The 27,550-nt window shown below is 40.5% G+C and overlaps 1 protein-coding gene across 1 annotated transcript; it reads right to left on the bottom strand.

The window, feature by feature from the left end:
- Window positions 1-221: 221 nt before the first annotated feature.
- CNIH1 (cornichon family member 1) lies at window positions 222-15,506 on the bottom strand. Its single transcript, XM_067735313.1, has 5 exons — window positions 15,372-15,506; window positions 10,217-10,285; window positions 5,949-6,061; window positions 4,725-4,868; window positions 222-1,227 (listed from the first exon to the last, which is right to left on the bottom strand). Exons 1-5 carry the CDS (start codon window positions 15,450-15,452, stop codon window positions 1,200-1,202), a joined length of 435 nt encoding a protein of 144 aa, XP_067591414.1. The 5' UTR covers window positions 15,453-15,506; the 3' UTR covers window positions 222-1,199.
- Window positions 15,507-27,550: the final 12,044 nt, after the last annotated feature.

The following is a 27,550-nucleotide window of genomic DNA, read 5'->3' as shown; positions in this document are numbered from 1 at the left end:
ATTTTACCTTAAAATATGCTGTTTCAAAAAGGAAAAAAATATTTTAAACATTTTAAGTTTCACAATAATTGTTTTTAATTGGTAAGAAAAATGATGATGCTGTGCCATCAGTGTTTATGAATCTTGTCAAGTGACAAAAGAAGGTAATGTGCTTAACCATTTAAAAATCTTCCTTTTTAGATCCAAGCATGGTATTAAAAAAACAATGTAATACTCTACTATCTTTTTAAAAAATTGACAGTGATATGTCTTTATTTGGAATAAGCAAGTTTAAGAATAGCTATTTGTAATCTTTAAAACAATGCACTGAAAATAAGTCTTAATTTCAGAGTTTTATTGTATTGCACTAAAGGAACAGCAGGACGGTTATACAATGTTCTCTCTCATTCAGTTTTGAAAATCTAAAGTACTTGCAAACTCTTAAGAATATCTTTACCACCAGATTAGAGCACTAAGTATAATAACCAATTTCTTAATAAGTAATTTCTCACAAATTAAAACACATTTAAAATAGCTTTAAATGCATTCTTCACAAGTAAGTCAGCATATATTTTTGTATCATGTTCACTTATGCTTAAGAATTAAAGCAAGTATATTACTCTGGTGGAAATATGGGAAATCTCTCATTCATGCAATATACAGGGATAATATTTCAAGTCAAAGGGAAAAAAATCCCACTCATTTTTTTAATGCATCCATATATAATCACCTACATGATAGATGAGGAAACCCATGAAGTTTCCACAGGTCAGATATATATTTTCAATTCATCAGAAGCACCTGATATCTACAGCTAATTTATAATTAAATGGCATTTCAATAAAACCAAAATGAGCCCTACAACTTCTATAAACAAAAGCTTCCAATGGACTAAGGATAGTCAATAATTAATGCAGTCATTCAAGGGATTATGGCTGTTCCTTAAGGAGTGCAAGTTCAAACCTGTCAACACCAGAGGTAACATTTTATATTAATTTATACGTAATTCCATTTAAATTCTTTATCTGAGTATAACATATGAAAACAGTCTTTCCACAAGCAAAAAATGTGGAAACATTTAAAAAATAAGGAGTCATTTTTTAAAGTAACTGATCAGATTCCATAGGCTACTCTTGGAAACAGGATCTTGCTGGATAGAATCCCTTCGTTTGGTGGCTTTTTGCATGCACTTAACTGGACCAGTTCTTCTGAGTGTTGTTCTAAGAGCTCACCAAAACATAGATCATGCTGAAAAGAAGAAAAAGCCTATTATTAACTCAAACATTCCTAATTATAAAAACTAAGAGCACCAAAAAGTTGAGTCTGCTTTATGTAGCAAACTAGTTTGTGATATCACACCATCACAGAAAATGGAAAGACCGATGAATGACAAGTTCACAGTATGATTTTAATCTGCATTTATGGACTTTTGCCTAAGGTAGGATTGGCTCAGTGCATGTGCTGTAGTTGTCCCCTATTTCCTTTCCAATTTTAGCAAGTAGAACAGCACAGCTGAAAGCTTAATAGGGATCAGAGCTTAGAGAAGCAATCCAAACAGCACACTGCTCCACAGCTATGTCTAAGAATAGGAGTGAGCATCTCCAAGGGCTCACTTCATGCCAGGCCTTCTGTTAAGTCCTAGGAGGTAGGGTAGGTACCATTATCCCCATTTTACAGACAGGAATGATCAATCAAGGAACTTTCCCATTAGAGAAAGGCTCTAGGCAATAGCAGCAAGGTTAAAAAGGAAAAGGGGACGAACAAGCAAAATAAAAAGCAATAACCATTTGATCCTACATGAAGGGCAAGGTGGGAGAGGCATGGTTCAAAAGCATGTGTGTCTAAACGGAAATACAAAGCAAGGAGGTGAGCAAACTTGATAGACTATTTATTTTTTGTTATCATTATTTAATTAATAGACTTTTTAAAAGAGCAGTGTTAGGTTTACAGAAAAATTGAGCTGCAAGTAAAGAGACCTCTCATGGACCTCCCGATCCCAGCACACAGACATACATACAGACACACAATTTCCCTTATTACTGGCATCTTACATTAGTGTGGTATGCTTGTTACAACTGAACCAATATTGATACATCATTATTAACTAGAGTCCAGTGTTTACATTAAGGTTCACTGGCTGTTGTATTCTACAGGTTTTGACAAACGTATATTTGCTTGGCAAACGTACCCACCCTTACAGTATCATACAGAATAGTTTCACTGCCCTAAAAATTATCTGTGCTCTGTCTATTCATCCCTCTCTCCCTGCTAACCCCTGGTGACCACTGATATTTTTACTGTCTCCATAGTGTTGCCTTTTCCAGAATATCATATATTTGGAATCAGACAATCTGTAGCCTTTTCAGACTGGCTTCTTTCACTTAGCAACATGCATTTAAGTTTCTTCCATGTATTTTCATGACTTGATAGATCATTTCTTTTAATCTCTGAATAATATTCCATTGTCTGGATGGACCACAGATTAAATATGATGTTTATCCATTACTATTGCTTTTTTTTTTCTGGCCCCGTTGCCTGGCATGTGGGATCTTAGTTCCCCGACCAGGGATCAAACCTGTGCTCCCTGCAGTGGAAGCGCAGGCTTAACCACTGGACTGCCAGGGAAGTCCCTACTATTGCTTTTTAAAGACAGACAATGGGCTTCATCGTAAGGGCTGGGCTCACAGAGGTTCACAGACAGCCTGGGAGGGGGCCCAATGGGTCAATGGTCTTGGTGCTCGGCCTGAGGACAGATGATGGAGACAGAGTGGACTTGTGGGCTCTCGCAATCTGGGTGATTGTTTCCATTCTCCTCCTGCCGACAGCTGGCTGTCCCTGGCTCTTCTCAGAAAGGCCTTTCGGGTGGGGGTGATACCCTACTCCATCGATAGGCCTGGGACTTAGTTTGCTGCTCTTATGGGGGCTCGTGGCTGATATGACCCCCGGACTGGGTGTCTGCCCTTCTCTTTCTCCTCAATCAAGGCACTGTGTTGGCTGGGCCTCCCGCCTGGATTCGTGTGTGTATGCATGTGTGTTGATAGACAATTTAAAACAAATGAATGATGTAGTGCCACCATCTCCTGGTGAACATTTTCCCACAACTCTACATCTCCAATTTTATCATTTATTCAAGCATTCATTTATTTTCCTTCTTTCAACAAATATGTTTTAAGTGCCTACTATATGCCAGCACTGTTCCAGACACTTATTATAGAAACTAAAAACTGAAAATTAACAGAAATTAAAAGGACACATGGAATTTCACTTTTCAGAACTTTTTCACTATCTTTGTTTCAGGTATGAACGTCTCTAGGTGTACTAACGGACACGCATTTTCACAAATGTAACATCTAAAATCATAAAAATACATTTTCCATAAATTTAAGTCTAGCACTTCACCCTTTTCCATAATGGAAACTAGTATGATGTAAACAAGAAATAAGCAAGTTTTCAAGTAACAAAAAGGAGAGGGAAGAGAAACTTAATTACTGCCAAAATTTCATCTAATAAAACTAATTTTATTCATATTTTGACAATCAGGTAGAAATTCCTCTCCAGTTGAATATTTATCAATAAAAAATGGGAAAAATGTATTTATAAAGCTTAAAGAAAAATTATAACTCCACACTCGCCCGTGTCCATTTCCAGTTTTAATAAGCAGCCGTTTTCCTCCACCTACAGTACACCTAGAACAGTGCCTCTCAACCAGGGCGGATTTTGCCCCACAGAGGGCATCTGGCAAACATCTAGAGACATTTCTGGTTATTATGACTGGGGCGGGGGAAGCTACTGGCATCTAGTGGGCAGAGGCCAGGGATGCTGCTAAACATCCTACAATGCACAGGACAGCTCCTCACAACAAAGATTTATCCTGCCCAAAATATCACAGTGCCAAGGTCAAGAAACCCTGACCTAGAGGAATGATGATATGAGTCCATCACTGTATAAAGGGAGGAAAATCAATAACTGTAGCATCGGGACTTCCCTGGTGGTCCAGTGGTTAAGAATCTGCCTTCCAATGCAGGGGATGCGGGTTCAATCCCTGGTGGGGGAACTAAGATCCCATGTGCCTTGGGGCAACTAAGCCCGCGTGCGCCACAAGTACTAAGCATGCGTGCCTCAAATAGAGAGACCGCTTGCCACAAACTACAGAGCCCTTGCACTTTGGAGCCCACGCACCACAGCTAGAGAGAAGCCCACGTGCCATAACGAAGATCCTGTGTGCCACAACTAAGACCCGATGCAGCCAAAAAATAAATAAATAATTAAAAAAATAAATAACTGCAGCATCCTATATGATAGAACTTTTCTTTCCTCCATCCCATTCAGATCATGCAAACCAGAAAATAAAATACAGTTTATGAAGAATGATAAAGAAAAAATTAAACATAATCTTGAGACAGACACTGAAGCCAAGCAGAAACTTTTTTGCAAATGCACACAGCCATATCCTCTTGCTCTGCCATGGAGAATGAGGACTGTCCTTCACTGACTGTCTGCGACTTTGGAAGCAGCATCCCTGACCCAACTTTCTGCCTCTGACTGCACATCAGTTGGCTGCCTTGACAAGTACCAGTTTATTCAATGTGTGTGAATTTGCTGGTGTGCACTGTGCCGTTTTCAGTACCACCGTTCAAGACATGAGTTATTCTTCAAGTGGATTTTAAGGTGTTCAGACCATAATGCCTGCAAATGTTTCCGGCAGCAAAGTGAAATCATATTTTCGTTTTGTTTTTTAAACTTACCCATATAGGTAGTAAAAAAATGCTAGAAGATAAAAAGCTAATTTGCACCATCCTTCTTTCTGACAATATGCTAGAATATCTGCATTCATGATGGTTGTAGGGTCATAGAGTCCTGGTCCACTCATCACTGGTCTACTCATATACCTGTAATAAACACAGTTGATTAGCCACTCAGAATGGAAGCTAACCTTCAGGATGGAAAGGAGCATTCTTCTTCTCAAATAATATTTGTTACAATGAGAGGTGGTCCACATTGGGAAGCATACTTTTAGTTCTAGGTGGAGTTCTTTCCTTTTATCATCTTAATTTTAAAACTGGAGCCCCTACAGAGAACAAGGTGGTTAAACAAGTCATATCTGGTCTCCTCTACACTTCCAGAAATCCAAGATTAAGAATAACTGTAAAAAGGAAATACAATTTTTTCTTTCAACTTTTTATTTTAACATAAAGAACACTTCACCAAGATATTCCAAATGTTCACATTTACCACACAGCTTTGTCCTTCTCTTTTCTGTTCTCTCTCTAAATACACGTACATTTTTTTCTGAGCCATTTCAGAGCCAGTTACAGATGTGAAACCACTTTACTCCTAAATACTTCTTCCATATGTATTTCCTAAAATCAAGGGCAATGAGATTTTGACATGCCTATCTAAAACAAAACACTCTAATGCTATATAGATCAGATATAACATTTAGAAGTTATGAAATATGAATCTTTTATAAATAACCAAATTTAAAGTCATAAAGTAAACATGGAGAAAGAAGTTAGACACACACTGTACAATCTGATTTATATGAAGTTCAAAGATGGACAAAACTAATCTAAGCTGCAAGAGATCACTGGTTCTCCTATGAAAGTACAGGGCTAACTGATTGGAATGGGACACAAGGGACTCTTCTGGGGGCTGGAAGTGCTGTATATCTTGATCTGGGTGGTAGTTTCACAAGTGTATCCATATGTAAAAATCCACTGAGCTGTACACTTTAGACGTGCACACATTATCGTATGTAAGTTATACCTCACTTTTAAAAAAAACCCTTTAAAGAATAATAACATAAGCTCCATAAGAGGTATTAACACAGTTATTTGTGCATCCATGTGGTTTTAAAAATAAATGCTAACTAATTTCGTTTAGGTGACTAGCATGTAAGATAACCATATCAACCATAGTCTAATTAAAATTTAATTAGGAAAAGTATTAGAAGTGTATCTAAATATTACCTCCAAATATGATATGCCAAGAGGGGCATATTGAGACCCAGTGTAAGCCACTCTGCTGCACAAAGAAACATGACACAGAAGAAAGCATGGATGAGGTACTCTGGAAGGACAAGCTGGAAGAAAAACACAAGCCAGTTATCAAAATGCCTTGGCATTAAGTCAACTGCTAATTTGGAAAGCAGGTGGCAACTAAGTTTCAATAATGAAAAATCACTGTTTTCCTAGAATCAGAAATGAAAGATGCTACTGAGTTTTATTTCCATATTAAGCTTTTGAACAAAAGCAGGATTATATGCCAACTGACCAGAGGATATAGCTTGCACTAAAAGAATAAGATATAACTTAAAATTTAAAACCCAAACTTTTAGAGCCACAGGTTAAATTATACAAAGTTACCACCCAGATTGTTCAAACACAGTTATTTGCTAATCACTCAGAATATTTTTTCTTTCCACCATTCAAGAATGATGAAAATACAAAAATGAAATATCTGATCACATGCAACATGATATAAAAAAATCCACAAAAACAAAACTCCCCTTTAGAAGTTTACACATTAGTGTTTTTAAGCCTTTAAACAGAAACCAGGGATGTTACATATACAATATTTAGCAAACCACATCACATTACCACAAAAGTAATTTTTCAATGGAAAGCCAACAGCCAATAATCTCAGCACAGTCGGGGGGAAAGAACATTAATACGCACAGATGCAAACGATGTGCTTTCTGCAATGTAGGAGGGAAAAGACTAAGATCTGAACCATGAAATTGGAATTCTCCCGGTTCCTGAGCTCCCATTCCTACAAGGCCTTCCTATTTCTTTCAGCCTGCTTTCTCCAATGAAGGGCTACAAACACAGCAGACCAGTAGGAGCTCAGAACTCAAAATGCATCTTTTGATAGCAGGTAGTATTAAGTGAGGAAAAATTAGTTCAAGCAAAATGCTTTTTATAAAATGACCAAGAGTTCATGCTTTACTTTAAATTATCTTTCTCATCCTACAGATTTCAGCCTAATGACTCTGTTAAACATAAATACCAAAACCTTTCATTTCAAGTTTCAGCCAAAGAGCTTCCTACAAGTCACAGCTGCAAAGCCAGTTTCTCAAATGTGCTGCACTGTCCCATCAGATCTTTCCTGAGGGGAAACTATAGCTGTAGAAATAATATATTACTTATTCAAGTCCATTTTCTAGTACTCCCAAATTACTTTTCCCATTCAAAGCTGTAAAGCAAAGTTTTTAATTAATACTATTTTAAATAAAATTCCAGTAAAACCAATTAATCTATACCACTAACCAGATATTTTCTACAAATTTAAGTAATATAATAACAAGATAAACTCTGCACATATATATAAACATGTAAATAACATGGACCATTAAGTCAGCATTTAATTAAGATCAAAGTTAAACATCTGCAAGAAAATATCCATAGGAAAATCTTTGGAACACAAAGACTACAAGCAGGACAAACCAAGAAAAATATATACTACATTTTATTAGGAGTTCCACTAAAGCTGCTGTTTATAATACTAGTTTAAATTACAAGAGTTTTCTTTAAAATATAATGAGTCTATTTTGGCCCTCTAAAACCAAGTGATCTAACAATACAAATCATCATCCAAGTTTTCCAGACTAGGGTATGGGGAGAAAATGATTTTGAAAGCTTGATCCCTACTGCTCTTAAACAATATTCTTTAATAAGAGTGATAATAAAGATAATCTGCAACTCTACAAGTCTTTTGTTTTGTCTTGTTTTGTTTTGTTTTTGCGGTACGGGGGCCCCTCACTGCCGTGGCCTCTCCCATTGCAGAGCACAGGCTCCGGACGCGCGGGCCCAGCCGCTCCACGGCATATGGGATCTTCCCGGACCGGGGCACGAACCAGCGTCCCCTGCATCGGCAGGCGGACTCCCAACCACTGCGCCACCAGGGAAGCCCTCTACCAGTTTTAATATGAAACAAATGCCACACTCCCTCCCTTCTCAGCAAAACAGTCCAGATACTTTTACTATGCATCTCTCATGAAGACCAGTCCTCTTCAATCATTCTTTAATGATGAAATTTCCCCATTAGTGGCACAAAATGATTCCATTTAGGAACCCACATTTACACAAAAACTAGTATCCATAAACAACACATGCAAATATGGCTGAAATGATAGTACTTAAACATGCAAATCATAATATTCTGTAGTTAAGGTTCACATTTTTAAATATAATGGTATTTGTCTTCCCCCATACTTTGGCAGAATTGTCAAAACAAATTTTCAATAGGGAAAACTGTCAGATGCACTGCTATTAAGCCAATTATCGGCACCCTATCCAAAACACAGCTTGTGCTGGTGTAGAAACTTCCTTCCAATCCACTGCAGCATTAGGATGTCCCAAGCACAAAGTGAGAATTTCTTTCCATTAAAAAAAAGCCAAAAATCACACTCTATATTTTAAAATGAAATTAGTCCCTCTTAAGTTTATGGTAAATTAGGAAAATACAAGAATCTAAACCTAAAAAAGTCAGGCTGTCTGGGTTTGAATTCTGACTCTATGTTAGCTGTGTGACCCTGGGCAAAGTGCCTGAACCTCACTAAGCCTCAGTTTACTCTCCTATTCATTAGTATAATATACTCACCTCTTAGGATTGTCATGAAAACTGAATGAAAAAACCCAGGTAAAGATGCTTAGCACAGAGCCTGGCACCCAGGAAAGCCCTCATCTGATTTCAGCTATTATCATCTTCATCATCATTTGGTTATTTGAAGTAATGAAAAGCCAAAGAAGATAGAATACTATTAATACATAGCCATCAAAAGGAGAAATTTCAGTTTCTTAATTTCTTGGTAACAATTAGTTTAAACAGTAAGTTGAGATGTTTTACAATGAACATTATTACTTCCCAGTGAAAAAGCCGATTCAGCTCACATTTTGCTTCATAAGAGTAGAGAAACAGCAAGTTAATACTTTTAATTGTACCTACATCAAGTCTTACTGTAGCAGTTCTTTAAAGACAAACCAGGAATCTATTCCATCATGGCTATTTATCTAGGAAACAATGATAAAAGTAGCAAACCAACTTTATAGACCCTTTCTAAATAAAATCCCTCTAGCATGCTAGGGCTTTACAATTTTACACAGCTAAAGTCTGTACATGTTTTCATCTTCATTAAGTAATGTTTAAAGATGAATTATTACATTCTATTTCCTGAAGACATACTCACTGCCTTCTTACAAAAAACCTTTCAGTTTCTGACCAGTTAGGCAAAAATCAAACCTACAGGCTAAAGGAGAATCTTCCTGTAAACTAAATGAAGTCAAATATATATATAAAACCCCTAAGCACAATGGGGCCACATTATAACTAAATCCAGAAGAGCTCAGAACTTAGTGTTAGACAGGTCTGCTTTAGAAACTTAGAGTGGATATATACTAGAAATAACTATGTAGACATTTGTATACAAATTGTTATCCACAAAATTCTGACAGCATGAATCCAAAGGTAAGCCTTACTGCAAAATTCCAGGGCCTAAGAACAGAGCTATCCACCTAAAAGGCTCTAAATAAACAGCTGCTGAAAGAATAAATAAATTCCAGAATAGACAAAACCAAAGATAAAAATAGATATGGTAGTAAAGACTCCACCTACAGATTACCTCAGAGTAAGTTACCACAAAAGAATAATCTCACCTATTAAAGTCATTTCATGTTAACCAACTTTCAAACACTGCACCTAATAATTTAATATCGAAGTGCCTATGGCTATAACATTTTTTTAAATGCATGAGCATTTAACAGCTTTCCCTACTTGACTGGGCCAGCAAGCAAACATTTGCATAAAATATGAAATTTCATGAAATCATAAACCTCAACAGGCATATGAACAAGCACACTGAACAGAACAGTTTACAAATACAAATGCCCTAACCCTCCCCATGAAATGAATGTAGCATTAAAACATTAAACTAAAAAGAAGTACACACCTTTAATGCAATTTTGACTCTTTTAATCTTTTTGACCTTTTCAACTGTCTTTGGCCGACAATGTAAAAAGCAGATTGGAAGAATGTTAGTATGACAGCTGACACGATCACCAGCAGATTAATAATAGAATAGTCAAGCAGGACAGGAAAAAGAATATTTTTTAAAATTCTGCCTACTTCAAAAAGTACAAATTTATCATGCTACTGAGAATATTGGCCATTTTCAAATTATATCAAGTTAAAAGCAAAAACAGTTTAAAAATCTAGAGAAATAGCCTATATTATAACTTACAGGATTCAGGGTATTACACTGGTCTATAGGATTCTTGTAATCAGTCTTCAGCTCATCAAATGCTATAATCTAAAATAAAAATAAAATAGTTAGGATCTCTCACTTTAATAAAAAGCAGCAATAAACCTGCCCCATCAAACAATAACTGAATAAAGTTAATAGGACAAAAGCACAGGTGTAGCAACTTTTTATGTACCAGTTTACAGTAAGCTCAATATATGGTAATTAATAAATAACTAGAATCACATTCAAAGAACTGAAAACACTTGTATATTGTTATCATTAAAATGATCTGATATCACTGTGATAAATACCTTCAATTCTCAATTTTTTCACTGCCTCCACTAAAGTTATTTTCTCTGCTTGAAATAGTCTTTCCCCCAGCCATAACTACAGAAGCTCCTCTTTATCCTAAACAAACATTCTTCCTATGTCAACTCCTCCCTGTAGGTCTCCCTAACTCCCTTGGGCAGAAATAATTGCACGCCTTTCTAATCTCCACATAGAACAAGGCTTTATAACGCTATCAGGCTGGCATTTCTCATACTGGAGGAGAGGATTTAAGTTCAGGTTTGTGTCCCCCCACTAGACTGTGTGCCCCTCAGGGTGAAGTGTTTTTAATCATCTGTGCATGTCCCTCCCTTGTCACAGTGTTCAGCGGGACACTAGAAATGGACTTGTATGCTTCAATTTGTTCCCATTTGTACCTAAACACATACATTTAATGGTCCTGCTTCGATTTGGAAATTCAAGAAATAGCCTCAGAATAGAGGAACACTAAGAGAATATTAAACTTCACAGCCAGGACCACCGCATACAGTACTGCAGTTTCTGCACAGAACAAAAGGCCAGGTGAGGGCACAATGCCACGCACGCTTCTGCTGCCAAGCACCCTGGCATGGGCTCTGCACCAGGGGCTATTCAGGAGGGAGGACTTTTCTAATCCTCTGCCTCAAGAGGCATCTTATTCTAATTCACCTTAAGGCACCACATAGGCAAGAGCAGGCCTGTTTAAGGGCACTGCAAAAATGATCAATCTGACCTCCTTTCATGTCCTCTGTATATTCCTACCACATGCAGGTCCTTTCATTTGATCACCAAACTAAAGACTGAAGAAGGGTAAAGCCCAGGTAAGGCCAGCTTCTCATGGTGTGATGAGTGAAACAGTTATAAATATGATAAGGGAAGAAAGATCTCATCCACTTAAAATGCATTGCAAGGACTTTCCTGGCGGTCCAGGGGTTAAGACTCCATGCTTCCACTGCAGGGGACACAGTTCCATCCCTGGTCGGAGAACTAAGATCCCACATGCCGTGTGGCGTGGCCAATAAATAATAAACAAATAAAATGCATGGCAAGAGTAAATCAACTATACTTTAATATAAGTAAATAAATAAAAATTTTATATCATACCATTAAAAAAAACAGCAAGAATGTTTCTGTGCACACTCTGAGAAGAAATGTGGCTTTAACATTTAAGGTCACTGAACACAGAACTTCAAAGTCAAAATGCACTAAAAATCAAATAGGGGTGACACACCACTTTGTGTCAAAGTAAGAAGCCAAACGCCCCAAATTTATGGGGGAGCTATTTTAGTTGCTGCCACCAGTCGCCCAGGGGACAAAGAATTTAATCTGCCCTTGCTCTGGTGGTCTAGGACTAGTATTTTTATATGTGAGACAGTGCTTCTCAATATTACCAGTAATCACTGAAGTCATATATTTCTAGCTTTTAATATACTGGCTTACCCTGTTAAAATTGTTAGCTTCATAAAAAGATGAGTTTTTTAATTTCTAGAATTTTATAAAATTACCAACCTGGCCTAATAAAAATTTTAATGAAAGTAGAAATAGAAGGAAAATAATTAAACATTAAAATGTAAGCTCCATGAGAGCAAAGATTTTTCCTGTGTTCACTGCTATGTCGCAGGGCTTAAAATAGTGCCTGGCACCTATATAAGTGTTCAATCAATATTTACTGAATGGGACTACCCCGGTGGTCCAGTGGTTAAGAATCCGCCTTCCAATGCAGGGGATACGGGTTCGATCCCTGGTCAGAGAACTAAGATCCCATGTGCCCCGGGCTTCAACTACTGAGCCTGCATGCTCTGGAGCCCATGTGCCACAACTACTGAGCCCGCACGCTTCAACGAAAGACCCCGCAAGCCGAAACCAAGATCCCGCCTGCCGCAACTAAGACCTGATGCAGCCAAATAAATATTAAAAGCAAATATTTACTGAATGAAAGGGGGGAAAAAGGAAAAACTAGTCCTACGCTTAAAAAAAAAGTACAGAACTCACCAAAAGGCATTTTCCTTTGCTAATGACCCCTAACACATATAAATGTTAAAAATATAAATGTACAAATAGAAGATACTAATTTCTGATTATTTATGGATATAATCAGTCAATTACCTGACATTAGCTGTGATATATTCCCAATGCATTTTAGTAATAACATTTAAGACAAGGACTGTGATCGCAAATACAATTACTTCCCTATAACAAGATCCAATTTACTAGCAGAGTACGAAACTTGTGTTTTAACTTTTTTCCCACTGCACCGTTTCTTCAGGTGATTTCAAAGGATCTTTTAATGCGTATGTTGCTGAATGGGTTTCTGTTTGAGTGCTATAAGCTAGAGTTGTCAAAACTCTTCTGAAAAGATTCTTAAACTAGTGGTTTTCAAATCTTCTGTGACTGTGGGTCTGGACAAGGACATTCACAAAGTTTTCCAAAAAAGTGCAAAAACAAAACAAACAAACAAACAAAAATCCCTAAAGATAGCAAACTACACAATTCAGGATACCTTCAAATTCGATGCACATCTTTGCAGAATGACCTCTGCATTTTTAGCTTTCAAACAAACCTATGCTTCCAACTCTATTCTCCAAAAAGCATCAATCACATGATTTAGAACTAAACTGACAGACGTAACCATCAGCATAAAAAAATCCTCCGTACAACAATTAACATAAACTGGATTTTCTGAATTTATACTTGAAATTTCCAGATGCGTCTTCTGACAGATACTTAAAATGACCTAAGAAAATAAACTGGGGACCTCCCTGGTGGGGCAGTGGTTAAGAATCCACCTGCCTAATGCAGGAGACACTGGTTCAAGCCCTGGTCTGGGAATATCCCAGATGTTGTGGAGCAACTAAGCCTGTGCTCCATGACTACTGAGCCCATGTGCCTAGAACCCATGCTCTGCAACGAGAAGCCACCGTAATGAGAAGCCTGCGCACCACAACGGAGAGTAGCCCCCGCTCGCTGCAACTAGAGAAAGCCTGCGTGCAGCAATGAAGACCCAATGCAGCCAAAAATAAATTATTTTTAAAAAATTAAAAATAAAAAAAGAAAAGTTAAAAAAAAGAAACTGAAGGTTACATAGTTAACAGAAAAATTAAAACTATATCTTTATTTAAAATTTTCTATTTTTTTCCCAAAGGATGCACAATCCTCTGAACTACTAGAAATCCCTAAGGGTATAAGCTCTCCACTAATCTGTGGAGTACAAACAAATTTTTAATTCTGTAACAGGACTTAAAATCATCTACTTCACCCAAACACATATTCATTTAAATTACCCAAATACATATTGATTTAAATTACCCATTTTTTTCTTTAAAGTGCAGTTCAGGTTTTCTTAGCAAAACACAATCTAGTTCAAAATGTAAGCCATTCACAGCTCTCTTCTAAGAATCCTCATCAGCTCAGAAAACAGAGTGCCCATCAAGCAGGAAGTGATTAAATCCTCATCTACAAATGGCAGGGAACCACACATTTCAGTTTCATCAGAGGCTTGCTAAGGCAGAGCTAGTTTGCATCCCAAATTATCTTTACTTATTGTCTTTACTCCACCAAAGAAGAGCCCAAAATGCTCTTCAAGTTATGGGTTCCTACCGACAAGGCATTCTGAGGGAGCAGCCTACATAAGCATTCCCCCACTACACAAGCAGTTGGGTTTCAAATAATTATAAATGTAATTACACTCCTTAGCAAAAGGGAATGGATTTGAGATTTTTTTTTTTTCCCACAAGACACTGCTACCACGTATGTTCCATAACAAATCCCTGCTATGGGCATGATGAAACCTGACTGAAAATTTACATGAGAGTGAACATACCCAATCATTCAAACTAAGACCAATATTCCAGAAGGTACTAGAATATGGAGGGCAGAGCAAAAATAAGATAAATTTTTAATGAATGCTGATGTCCAAAAGGCTGCTTCTAATTTTGTGTTAGAGAAACAGGAATCCTTTAAAATCTCTTGTATTTCACAGGGAACTTAACTTGTTCCTTACAGGGGCCAGTAAGGATGTGCTTCTGTCCTGCAACATGATGTGAGTAAAAGAGAAAAAAAAAAAATTATCCTAGAGAAGCGTAAGGTTTCTGAGCATTTTCAAAATCGAATTAAAACCACCTCTACTAAATCAAGCTACTCCGAACACAGAGGTGGCTAGGAAGTCTCTCGAGAAACCTGTCGGTCAAAGTATGATTTAGGGGGAAAGTTCGGAGATAACGGTCAACAAAGTAATCAATTCAACCGGCATCAAAGTTCACCAGGAGACAATGCCGGGGGCGGGGGCGGTGATTCTACCTGAAGAGCACCCAACAAGTGCCTGAAAAGTACAGCTGGAAATTTATCTCAAGTAGGTTATAACTACCTCATTTGGGCCACACTCCTGTGGACACCAGAAAACAAAGGCAATCTGCATTAAATAATATTTCGGCAAACTTCATTCCGGGTCAGCACGTAGCACGCCCCTCTGCGCCCTTGACATCCTCCCGAGGGACGAGGGAACGCGGGGATGCGGCGCCGGCCAGCGAAGCGCTGTCCCGCAGGGCCCGCTAGGACCGCGGCCGCCCCACCCGGCGAGGGAGGAGTAGCAGCGCGCGCGGCCTGCGCCGGGACACAGCGGGCGCAGCCAGCCAGCCGCCGGACGCCTCGGCTCCTCCTGGACCTGCAGCCCCCGGTTCGCGCACCGAGGGCGCGCAGGGCCCTGGCCGCGCGGCCGGCACCGCCCCGGCCTGGCCCCATTCCCAGGCGTGCGGACCTCCGAGGGCCGTGGCCGCCCAGACCACGGGCCCGGGGCGAAAAGAGGCTGCGCCGCCACCTCGCCCTTCTATCCCAGGCCCCGGCTACTCACATGCCAAATGGCGAAGAAAATGAGTGCGGCGGTGAGCAGCAGCGCCAGCATGTAGCAGAAGGCCGCGAACGTGAACGCCATGGCCGGGGAGGAGGAGCAGGGAGCAGCGCCGGTGCCAGCGGAGAAAGGCGGCGCAGGGCCCTCTGGGTAAAACCATTCACTTCCCGCGACCACAACCCACACCGCCGCCGCTGCCGCCGCGGGGGCGCCAGCCCTCCCAGCACGCCTGCGCACCAGCCCGGGTGCAAGGCGCCCTCCAGTGGCCGGAGTCCGCCATGCACTTGTATTGTCTGCATAGAGGATTAATTTATCTTGCCTACTTCGCTCCTTTATTCTTTGAACAAATATTCATTGACTGAGTGCCAGTATGTTCCAGGTTTTTGTGCTTCTCCTTTGAGATACAAAGGTGAGTAAAATAGTACTAGCACGGAAAGAAGTTAGTATAGTGCTGGAAATGAATACGTAAATAAATCATTACATCATTATTATCCTGTTAACGGAAGTCTGCAGCATGTTATGACAGGTCAGAGCAGGGCGCCGAGCCCACCCTGGGGCGTTCCGGGAAGGATTCCTGGAATAGATGTTTTGTTTTTGTTTTTGTTTTTTTGCGATACGCGGGCCTCTCACTGCTGTGGCTTCTCCCGTTGCGGAGCACAGGCTCCAGACGCACAGGCTCAACGGCCATGGCTCAGGGGCCCAGCCGCTCCGCGGCATGTGGGATCTTCCCGGACCAGGGCACGAACCCGTGTCCCCTGCATCGGCAGGCAGACTCTCAACCACTGCTCCACCAGGGAAGCCCTGGAATAGATGTTTTTTAAACTGAGGCTTACATGAGTAGAAGTTGTCCAGGCAAAGAGACGGTAGGATCAGCCGTCCAGTCAGAAGGTTCAACGTGAGCAAAGGCACAGAGATGAAAGAAAGAAAAAAATTTCGTTGTCTTAGGTGAAACCACCTAAACAGTTCTAAATTAGTGGACAAGACAGTGCTGAGAGTTAGGGGTCATCAAGGGTTTAGATCATAGAGGGCCTTATATGCCTGGTTAAGGAGCTCAGACTTCATATCCCATAAGCCCATGTTTTTCTATCTCTTTTGCCCACCACACACAATTAGACTTTTTCATTGCAACACAGCAGAACATCATACACAAGTGGAATTATAGAGACATGGACATCTGGATACAGAGACAAAGAAATACATATATAACAAACAAAAATTTCACAAAACTAAATATCCACGAGTACTTGCCCTTCTATTCTTTTTTGCTGTCTTGTTTCTGGAGGGTTTTTTTGTTTGTTTCTTTTCTTTTATTCTTAGGTGGTTTTTATTTGTTTTTTTAACATCTTTATTGGAGTATAATTGCTTTACAATGGGGTGTTAGTTTCTGCTGTATAACAAAGTGTATCAGCTATACATATACATATATACCCATATCTCCTCCCTCTTGCATCTCCCTCCGACCCTCCCTATCCCACCCCTGTAGGTGGACACAAAGCACCAAGCTGATCTCCCTGTGCTATGCTGCTGCTTCCCACTAGCTATCTGTTTTACATTTGGTAGTGTATATATGTGCATGCCGCTCTCTCACTTGGTCCCAGCTTCCCCTTCCCCCTCCGGGTGTCCTAAAATCCATGCTCTACATCAGTGTTGTTATTCCTGTCCTGACTCTAGGTTCTTCAGAAACTTTTTTTTTCTTCTTAGATTCCATATATATGTGTTAGCATACGGTATTTGTTTTTCTCTTTCTGACTTACTTCACTCTGTAAGACAGACTCTATGTCCATCCACGTCACTACAAATAACTCAATTTCATTTCTTTTTATGGCTGAGTAATAGTCCATTGTATATATGTGCCACATCTTATTGATCCATTCATCTGTCGATGGACACTTAGGTTGCTTCCATGTCCTGGCTATTGTAAACAGAGCTTCAATGAACATTGTGGTACATGACTCTTTTTGATTTATGGTTTTCTCAGGGTATATGCCCAGTAGTGGGATTGCTGGATCATATGGTAGTTCTATTTTTAGTTTCTTGAGGAACCTCCATACTGTTCTCTATAGTGGCTGTATCAATTTACATTCCCACCAGCAGTGCAAGATGGTTCCCTTTTCTCCACACCCTCTCCAGCATTTATTGTTTGTAGATTTTTTGATGATGGCCATTCTGACAGGTGTGAGGTGATACCTCACTGTAGTTTTGATTTGCATTTCTCTAATGATTAGTGATGTTCAGCATCCTTTTATGTGTTTGTTGGCCATCTGTATATCTTTTTTGGAGAAATGTCTATTTAGGTCTTCTACCCATTTTTGGATTGGGTTGTTTGGTTTTTTGATATTGAGCTGCATGAGCTGCTTGTATATTTTGGAGATTAATCCTTTGTCAGTTGCTTCATTTGCAAACATTTTCTCCCATTCTGAGAGGTGCCTTTTCGTCTTGTTTATGTTTGCTTTGCTGGGCAAAAGCTTTTAAGTTTCATTAGGTCCCATTTGTTTACTTTTGTTTTTATTTCCATTTCTCTAGGAAGTGGGTCAAAAAGGACCTTGCTGTGATTTATGTCATAGAGTGTTCTGCCTATGTTTTCCTCTAAGAGTTTTATAGTGTCTGGCCTTAAATTCTGTCTTTAATCCATTTTGAGTTTATTTTTGTGTATGGTGTTAGGGAGTGTTCTAATTTCATTCTGTTACATGTAGCGGTCCAGTTTTCCCAGCACCACTTATTGAAGAGGCTGTCTTTTCTCCATTGTATATTTGCCTTCTTTATCAAAGATAAAGTGACCATATGTGCATGGGTTTATCTCTGGGCTTTCTATCCTGTTCCATTGATCTATATTTCTGTTTTTGGGCTAGTATCATACTGTCTTGATTACTGTAGCTTTGCAGTATTGTCTGAAGTGAGGGAGCCTGATTCCTCCAGTCCATTTTCCTTTCTCAAGATTGCTTTGGCTATTCGGGGTCTTTTGTGTTTCCATACAAATTGTGAAAATTTTTGTTCTAGTTCTGTGAAAAATGCCATTGGTAGTTTGATAGGGATTGCATTGAATCTGTAGATTGCTTTGGGTAGTATAGTCATTTTCACAATATTGATTCTTCCAATCCAAGAACATGATATATCTCTCCATCTGTTCATATCATCTTTAATTTCTTTCATCAGTGTCTTAAAGTTTTCTGCATACAGGTCTTTTGTTTCCTTAGGTAGGTTTATTCCTAGGTAATTTATTCTTTCGGTTGCAGTGGTAAATGGGAGTGTTTCCTTAATTTCTGTTTCAGATTTTTCATTATTAGTGTATAGGAATGCAGGAGATTTCTGTGCATTAATTTTTTATCCTGCTACTTTACAAAATTCATTGATTATCTCTAATAATTTTCTGGTAGCATCTTTAGGATTCTCTATGTATAGTATCATGTCATCTGCAAACAGTGACAGCTTTACTTCTTCTTTTCCAATTTGGATTCCTTTTTCTTCTCTGATTGCTGTGTCTAAAACTTCCAAAACTATGTTTAATAATAGTGGTGAGAGTGGACAACCTTGTCTTGTTCCTGATCTTAGTGGAAATGGTTTCCATTTTCACCATTGAGAACGATGTTGGCTGTGGGTTTGTCATATATGGCCTTTATTATGTTGAGGTAAATTCCCTCTATGCCTACTTTCTGGAGGGTTTTTATCATAAATGGGTGTTGAATTTTGTCAAAAGCTTTCTCTGCATCTGCTGAGATGATCATATGGTTTTTCTCCTTCAGTTTGTTAATGTGGTGTATCACATTGATTGATTTGTGTATATTGAGGAATCCTTGCATTCCTGGGATAAACCTCACTTGATCATGGTGTATGATCCTTTTAATGTGCTGTTGGATTCTGTTTGCTAGTATTTTGTTGAGGATTTTTGCATCTATGTTCATCAGTGATACAGTGAAACTGGTAGTTTTCTTTCTTTGTGACATCTTTGTCTGGTTTTGGTATCAGGGTGATTGTGGCCTCGTAGAATGAGTTTGGGAGTGTTCCTCCCTCTGCTATATTTTGGAAGAGTTTGAGAAGGATAGGTGTTAGCTCTTCTCTAAATGTTTGATAGAATTTGCCTGTGAAGCCATCTGGTCCTGGGCTTTTGTTTGTTGGAAGACTTTTAGTCACAGTTTCAATTTCAGTGCTTGTGATTGATCTCTTTTTATTTTCTATTTCTTCCTGGTTCAGCCTCGGAAAGTTGTGTTTTTCTAAGAATTTGTCCATTTCTTCCAGGTTATCCATTTTATTGGCATATAGTTGTTTGTAGTAATCTCTCATGATCCTTTGTATTTCTGCAGTGTCCGTTGTTACTTCTCCTTTTTAATTTCTAATTCTATTGATTTGAGTCTTCTCCCTTATTTTCCTGATGAGTCTGGCTAATGGTTTATCAATTTTGTTTATCTTATCAAAGAACAAGCTTTTAGTTTTATTGATCTTTGCTATTGTTTCCTTCATTTCTTTTTCATTTATTTCTGACATGATCTTTATGATTTCTTTCCTTCTGCTAACTTTGGGGGATTTTTGTTCTTTCTCTAGTTGCTTTAGGTGTAAGGTTCAGTTGTTTATTTGAGATGTTTCTTGTTTCTTGAGGTAGGCTTGTATTGCTATAAACTCCCCTCTTAGAACTGCTGTTGCTGCATTCCATAGGTTTTAGGTCATCGTGTTTTCATTGTCATTTATTTCTAGGTATTTTTTGATTTCCTCTTTGGTTTCTTCAGTGATCTCTTGGATATTTAGTAGTGTATTGTTTAACCTCCATGTATTTGTATTTTTTACAGATTCTTTCCTGTAATCAATATCTAATCTCATAGCGTTGTGGTCGGAAAAGATACTTGATACGATTTCAATTTTCTTAAATTTACCAAGGCTTGATTTGTGTCCCAAGATATGATCTATCCTGGAGAATGTTCCATGAGCACTTGAGAAGAAAGTGTATTCTGTTGTTTTTGGATGGAATGTGCTAGAAATATCAATTAAGTCCATCTTGTTTAATGTATCATTTAAAGCGTTTGTCCTTATTTATATTCATTTTGGATGATCTGTCCATTGGTGAAAGTGTGATGTTAAAGTCCCCTACTATGATTGTGTTACTGTCGATTTCCCCTTTTATGGTTGTTAGCATTTGCCTTATGTATTGAGGTTCTCCTATGTTGGGTGCATAAATATTTACAATTGTTATATCTTCATCTTGGATCGATCCCTTGATCATTATGTAGTGTCCTTCTTTGTCTCTTGTAATAGTCTTTATTTTAAAGTCTATTTTGTCTGATATGAGAATTGCTACTCCAGCTTTCTTTTGATTTCCATTTGCCAGGAATCTCTTTTTCCATCCCCTCACTTTCAGTTTGTATGTGTCCCTAGGTCTGAAGTGGTCTCTTGTAGACAGCATATATACGGGCTTGTTTTTGTATGCATTCAGCCAGTTTATGTCTTTTGGTTGGAGCATTTAATCCATTTACATTTAAGGTAGTTATCAATATGTATGATCCTATTATCATTTTCTTAATTGTTTTGAGTTTGTTGTAGTAGGTCTTTTCCTTCTCTTGTGTTTCCTGCCTGGAGAAGTTCCTTTAGCAGTTGATGTAAAGCTGGTTTGGTGGTGCTGAATTCTCTTAGCTTTCACTTGTCTGTAAAGGTTTTAATTCCTCCATGAAATCTAAATGAGATCCTTGCTGGGTACAGTAATCTTGGTTGTAGGTTTTTCCCTTTCATCACTTTAAATATGTCCTGCCACTCCCTTCTGGCTTGCAGAGTTTCTGCTGAAAGATCAGGTGTTAACCTTATGGTGATTCTCTTGTATGTTATTTGTTGCTTTTCCCTGCTGTCTTGTTTTTAATGTTGGTTGTCACCCACAAAATTGGTTCACCACCTGCTAAATTATCGCTGCTGATGGAAATGGATATCACTGAAGGCTTTTAAGCAAGAGAGGGACATGTTTAGCTTTGTGCTAAAGATCGCTCACACCAGCAAACTGTATAGAGAATGGTTTAGAAGCAGTCTATCCAGTGCTGTCAGCCAGAACTTTCTGCAATGGTGGAGATTTTCTTTATCAGCACTGTTCAGTATAGTAGCCAATAGACACTTGTGCCTATTGAGCACTTGCAATGTGGCTAGTATGACTGAGAAATTGAACTTTTAATTCTACTTATTTTAATTAATTAAAATTTAAAGAGCCAGGGCTTCCCTGGTGGCGCAGAGATTAAGAATCTGCCTGCTAATGCAGGGAACACGGGTTCGAGCCCTGGCCTGGGAAGATCCCACATGCCGCGGAGCAACTAAGCCCGTGCGCCACAACTACTGATCCTGTGCTCTAAGGCCCGCATGCCACAACTACTGAGCCCACTTGCCACAACTACTGAAGCCCACGTGCCTAGAGCCCGTGCTCCGCAACAAGAGACGCCACTGCAATGAGAAGCCCGTGCACCGCAACAAAGAGTAGACCCGCTCACTGCAACCAGAGAAAGCCCGCACACAGCACAAAGACCCAATGCAGCCAAAAATTAAAATAAATAAAATAAATAAATTTATTAAAAAAAATTTAAAGAGCCACATGTGGCTAGTGGCTACCATATTAGATAGCCATGAGGATTATGTGGCACCTTTGTGCAAATTACAAAGGTACTCTCTCCAGATAAACAGAGCTCCTGTACCCGTGCACAAGAATGCAGGCGATACTTCAGCCCCACTAACCTCCTTGGCCAGCCACCTTTTGCAGTATACAAACTGCTCAACTGGACACGATGACCCCCATTAGAGAAGCATGAGACTGGAAGCAAGGAGCCCATAGCAATGATCCAGGCAAAAGTTGCTGTGGCTCTGACTAAAGCTGTGGAAGCTGGGAGAAAAAGGAGTGAATATATTTGATAATATTTAGGAGATAAGCTCGGTAGGACTTGGTTGACTGTATGCAGTGGTGACAGAAAGGAAGGCATCAAAGAAGACATATACAGTACTACAGGCCATAGAAGCATGGCAAAATACAGCATTGGGCAATATTTGTCCAGGGGAACTCATGATCTAATGAGGGCAGAGGCAGTTTCCTGATGTCGGGGGAAACAAGAGTTTACGTGGAATTGTCCAAGCCAGACCATGAGATCCAGCCACCTTATGAATGAATCCCATCTACACTTTGGAAAATAATGTTTCATCACCATATACCTCGAGGTCCTACCTTTTGGCAACAAGCTCCTCTCCAGCTTCATTTGTGTAAAAAATTAATAAACAGAAACCTGAATTAAATAGGGTTGGGAGACCAGCAAGGGAGCTCTCATGCCCTGTGATAACAGCAGAGCCCAAAAGGAAGATGAAAGACTCCTCCTCTTTCCTGGCAAGGACTCAAACAATTAAAAGCCGTGGGCTCTGGGGCTTCCCTGGTGGTGCAGTGATTGAGAGTCCGCCTGCTGATGCAGGGAACATGGGTTCATGCCCCGGTCCAGGAAGATCCCACATGCCGCGGAGCGGCTGGGCCCGTGAGCCATGGCCACTGAGCCTGCGCGCCCGGAGCCTGTGCTCCGCAACAGGAGAGGCCACAACAGTGAGAGGCCCGCGTACCGCAAAATAAATAAATAAAAATAAAGTCATGGGCTCTTTGTTCGCCATAGTCCTCCCAACTTCCTTTGCCCCTCTATAAAAGTGTTCTTCTTCCTCCCTTGCCATTTTGGGGACTTGCATGTGGATGCAGATCCCGAATCGCAGTTCTCTACTGATCTGGAATAAACCCATCTTTGCTGGAGAAACATCTGGCAATCTATTTCAGGTCAATACTTGAAATGTATCTTTCCCTTGCCTGGTAACTATGTCCAGCACCTTATCACACAAAGGGGAACTGCCTCCCGAGGACCCACCCTCAGCTCTAGAAGGGACGACTCACCTGAGAAAGTAGAAAAAATGGGCAAGAGAAATTTTGAACTTCATTCAAGGGTAGCATTTTAGGTGTCTCGACAAGGTTTATTCTACGTCAGATAGAGTGCTGACTGATTCGCTCAGAGGCTGGGGCAGTGTGAAGCCCCCTTTACATTTTACCAGAGCACGCAGGTAAATTTTAGACCTGTGTAGTCTAATACAGGAGCCGTTAGTCACGCGTGGCTGTTTAAATTGATTAAAATTAAATAAAATTAAAAATTTGGTTCCTCAGCTCCACTAGCCATATTTCCAGTGCTCAATAGCCTCATGTGGCTTCTGGCTACCCTATTGGACAACGTAGTTAAAGACTATTTCCATCATCACGGAAAGTTCTGTTGGACAGCACTGCTTCAGACAATATTACACAACTGTAATCCGTTAGAAAATACACCGATTTTAATGAGGGCAAATGGCTAATTAGATGAACCAACCATAGACAAGGCAGTCGTCGAGGAAAAGAATGGGTTTACTTGACATTTTGGAGCCCATTATGAGCAGAAAGTGCAAACAATTCTCAGTAAATTTAAGAAGTTGCATTAACCCTTTTCAGCCCATGGGAGTAATCTTGTAGTCGATGGTGAATTAAGTTCCTGCTTCTAGTTACATATATGGATGGGGCTGGATGATATTGCAAAGAAATATTAATCTTATGCTCGCTCACTCACTCCCTTTCCCCCCCCTTCTCTTCTTCCCCCACTCAAATTTCCTTTGTTCAAGTTGTCTTCCCATCAGTTTGCCTCTACTCCCATGCCCTCAGCCCAGACAGGCGGAGGTCAGCCACCAGAGAGCTGGAAAACAAAGCCCACAAATACAAAGCATATAGTCTAAGAATTGGATCCAGAAAGTTCAGATACACACCTGAGAGAACTTTCCAGCCCCTTAGACTAGATGAAGAAAGCCAGTGCTGAGGAAGAGGGAAGAGGAGGTGCTGAGCAGTCAGGAGAACGTGAGCTCAAGCAGGCTGCAAGCTTCCCTGGGAACCAGCACCGCCTTGCCAAACTCCAGCGAGCGCCTGGCAGCTGAGCTCAATTTTCCTTTCCGTTGGTGTCTGTTGAGAACTGCCATTCGACAGCAGGTCGTCTTCACACATCCATCTTCCAAGTGGGAGCGATGCTCACCACTCCGCTCGGCACCACATTCAGTCCCTGCCGAGAAGACGTTCTTCTTTCTTTGGCCCAGGAGGCTGGTAAACCACGCACCCTCTCTGTGGAGAGGGAATGAATAGGCTCCTCAAAGACACCATGGAAGGGCTTCCGTGGTGGCGCAGTAGTTGAGAGTCTGCCTGCCGATGCAGGGGACACGGGTTCGTGCCCCGGTCCGGGAAGATACCACGTGCCGCGAAGCGGCTGCGCCCGTGAGCCATGGCTGCTGAGCCTGCGCGTCCGGAGCCTGTGCTCCGCAACGGGAAAGGCCACAACAGTGAGAGGCCCGCGTACCGCAAAAAAAAAAAAAAAAAGACATCATAGTAACATAAAGGGAGAGTCCCGACACTACTGTGAATTTGTCCTCAACCAACTCAAGGTCTCCCACAGGCATGGAGCAAGAGGAGAACATGTCATCCAGATGACATATACCATAAGGAACCCATGATGTTTGGGGAGGACCTGGGACCTTACGTTGAGTAATGAGCACAGAAAATGGTAGGCCAGCGGTTCCCAACGTTCCAGAAGAGGTTTGCATATTCGGGGGAAAATCAATTTCACCCGGTGATTGTGGGTGGCACCTGGATCTGGACATGTGTCTGAGATGTAAGCCTTGTAGCCGTGGAGCTGAGATGAATGGGAGGTATAGCAGAAAGTATTGGTTGCCACTCCCACTTCTTTCTTGTTGGCAGAGTTCAGAGTTTGTTCAAGGGTTCATGACCCTCATCCCATGTGCTTCAAGGAGGAGCCCTTCCCCAGCCCCAGGTTTTAGGGAAAGGCAGCTCCTGCCCTCCAGAGTGATGTCTGACTCCCAGCTGCTCTGTATGGGGCAGAGCTGATGGCTGTTCGTGTTATTTTCTGTTTACCACATACATTTCTAAATCATTGGGTTAAGGCTGCATACAATCTTGTTTTTTTTTTGACTGCTCCACATCTTAGTTCCCCGACCAGGGATCGAACCCACACCCCCTGCAGTGGAAGCCCGGAGTCTTAACCACTGGACCACCAGGGAAGTCCCTATATACAAATAGACAGCATCAGGCTGTCCAGCAGGATGTGGTTTCTCACATCAGGTGGCTGTGTTATCCACCTTGCCCTTTGCCCTAGGAGTGCCTGTTATACAACCAGTATGAGAGGAATCAATGTACAAAAATGACTCAACAATCTCATGTGTGCAAAATCTCTCTTTACTGGTATTCTTTTTCTAATGTGTGCCTTTTTTTTATAAAGCCACGTGAAGGTAAAATTTTTAAATGGTGAAAAACACAGATCTTAAGTGTATAAGGAGTTTCAGTACATGCATGCACGCATGTAACGAGCACCCGCAAACAAGATAGAGAACTTGGCCATCACCTCACAAAGTTCCCTCATGGCCCACCCCCATAGGCAACAACCGTCCTGCTTCCTAGTAACATAGATTAGCTTCATCTGTTCTTGAACTTCATTAAATGGAATCCTGTGATATGTATTCTTTGTGTCTGGCTGTTTGGGCTTAGCACAATATTTGGGGCTTTTCTTTGAGACTCTTCCACAGGAGTTCCTTTTTTTTGGCTGCATTGGGTCTTTGTTGCTGTGCGCGGGCTTTCTCTAGCTGTGGCGAGCGGGGTCTACTCTTTGTTGTGGTGCACGGGCTTCTCATTGCAGTGGCATCTCTTGTTGCAGAGCACGTGCTCTAGGTGCGTGGGCTTCAGTAGTTGTTGCACATGGGCTCAGTAGTTGTGGCCTGCAGGCTCAGTAGTTGTGGCACACGGGCTTCGTTGCTCCGCGGCATGTGGGATCTTCCCAGACCAGAGATCAAACCCATGTCCCCTGCATTGGCAGGCAGATTCTTAACAACTGCACCACCAGGGAAGTCCCTCATTCATTTTTAAAATCAACTTTATTAAAGTATGATTTACATAAAATAAAATATCCCCATTTTAAGGCACAGTCAATGAATTCAGACAAAATTATACACTCAGGTAACCACCCATAATCAGTGCGTTCCACATTTACAACACCCCAAAAAAGTTCCACTGTGCCCCTTCCCAATGCCTAGCCCAAGGCCACCACTGATCTGTTTTCTGTCTATAGACTAGATTTGTCTTACCTAGAGCATCTTATCATTAAAATTATACAGTATGTATTCTTTTTTTTTAACATGTTTATTGGGGTATAATTGCTTTACAATGGTGTGTTAGTTTCTGCTTTATAACAAAGTGAATCAGTTATACATATACATATGTTCCCATATCTCTTCCCTCTTGCGTCGCCCTCCCTCCCACCCTCCCTATCCCACCCCTCCAGGCGGTCACAAAGCACCGAGCCAACATCCCTGTGCCATGCGGCTGCTTCCCACTAGCTATCTACCTTACCTTTGTTAGTGTATATATGTCCATGCCTCTCTCTCGCCCTGTCACAGCTCACCCTTCCCCCTCCCCATATCCTCAAGTCCGTTCTCCAGTACAGTATGTATTCTTACGTCTGGATTCTTTCAGCATGTTTCTGAGATTCATCCATGTTGTTGCTGTATTAGTAGTCCATTCCTTTTTATTGATCTGTAATATTCCATCATGTGAATACATCACAGTTTGTTTATCCATCCTCTTATTGAAGGACATCTGGGTTATTTCCATTCTGGAGCTATTACAGATAAATATGCTCTATACATTCTTGTACAAGTCTTTTCTTGGGGCCATAGATTTTCATTTCTCTTAGGTAAATATTAGTGAAGTTGCTGGGTCATAGAGAAGGTGCTATGTTCTTTATTGTTTTTAAAACACTTAATTCTAACTCCAGTTCTGCTTCCACTGAATTCGTGAAAGATTGTGTACCAGGTATTATTGGGGATCCCCCTTCCCAGTGTCACACTAGAGTCTTGGAAATGTATGTGGTCACAGAGGCAGAACTGGCAGGTATTAGAATCATTGCCAAGTTTGGAAACTCTGGTCCCCCCACAGGCACCCTAAGGTCACCCTTTCTATTATGTCAGCACCTCCCCAGGGCCCACGGAACAGGGCACAGATCTCCACTCCTACGTTCTGTTGACTACTTTCTCCCTAGTGTCTCTCCATTTGTGGCCTTGCCATCTGTTGCCAAGTGTCCTTGTATATCTCACATTCAAACTCCCTTAGAGATAGGGTCTGTGTGGTCCACTTG

The sequence above is a fragment of the Pseudorca crassidens genome, chromosome 1, assembly GCF_039906515.1.
Source record: "Pseudorca crassidens isolate mPseCra1 chromosome 1, mPseCra1.hap1, whole genome shotgun sequence".
Classification (NCBI taxonomy): Eukaryota; Metazoa; Chordata; class Mammalia; order Artiodactyla; family Delphinidae; genus Pseudorca; species Pseudorca crassidens.
Note: the sequence above shows the minus strand (reverse complement) of the source record. Positions and strands in the feature narration are given on the sequence as shown.

Bases quoted from the DNA above. Each gene is read 5' to 3' on its own strand.
- CNIH1 (XM_067735313.1), bottom strand. From the start codon at position 15,452: ATGGCGTTCACGTTCGCGGCCTTCTGCTACATGCTGGCGCTGCTGCTC. The intron at 10,286-15,371 runs GTGAGTAGCCGG...TTTTTATTTTAG, and splicing joins TTTTCTTCGCCATTTGGCAT to ATTATAGCATTTGATGAGCT. The intron at 4,869-5,948 runs GTAATATTTAGA...TGTTTATTACAG, and splicing joins TTGGCATATCATATTTGGAG to GTATATGAGTAGACCAGTGA.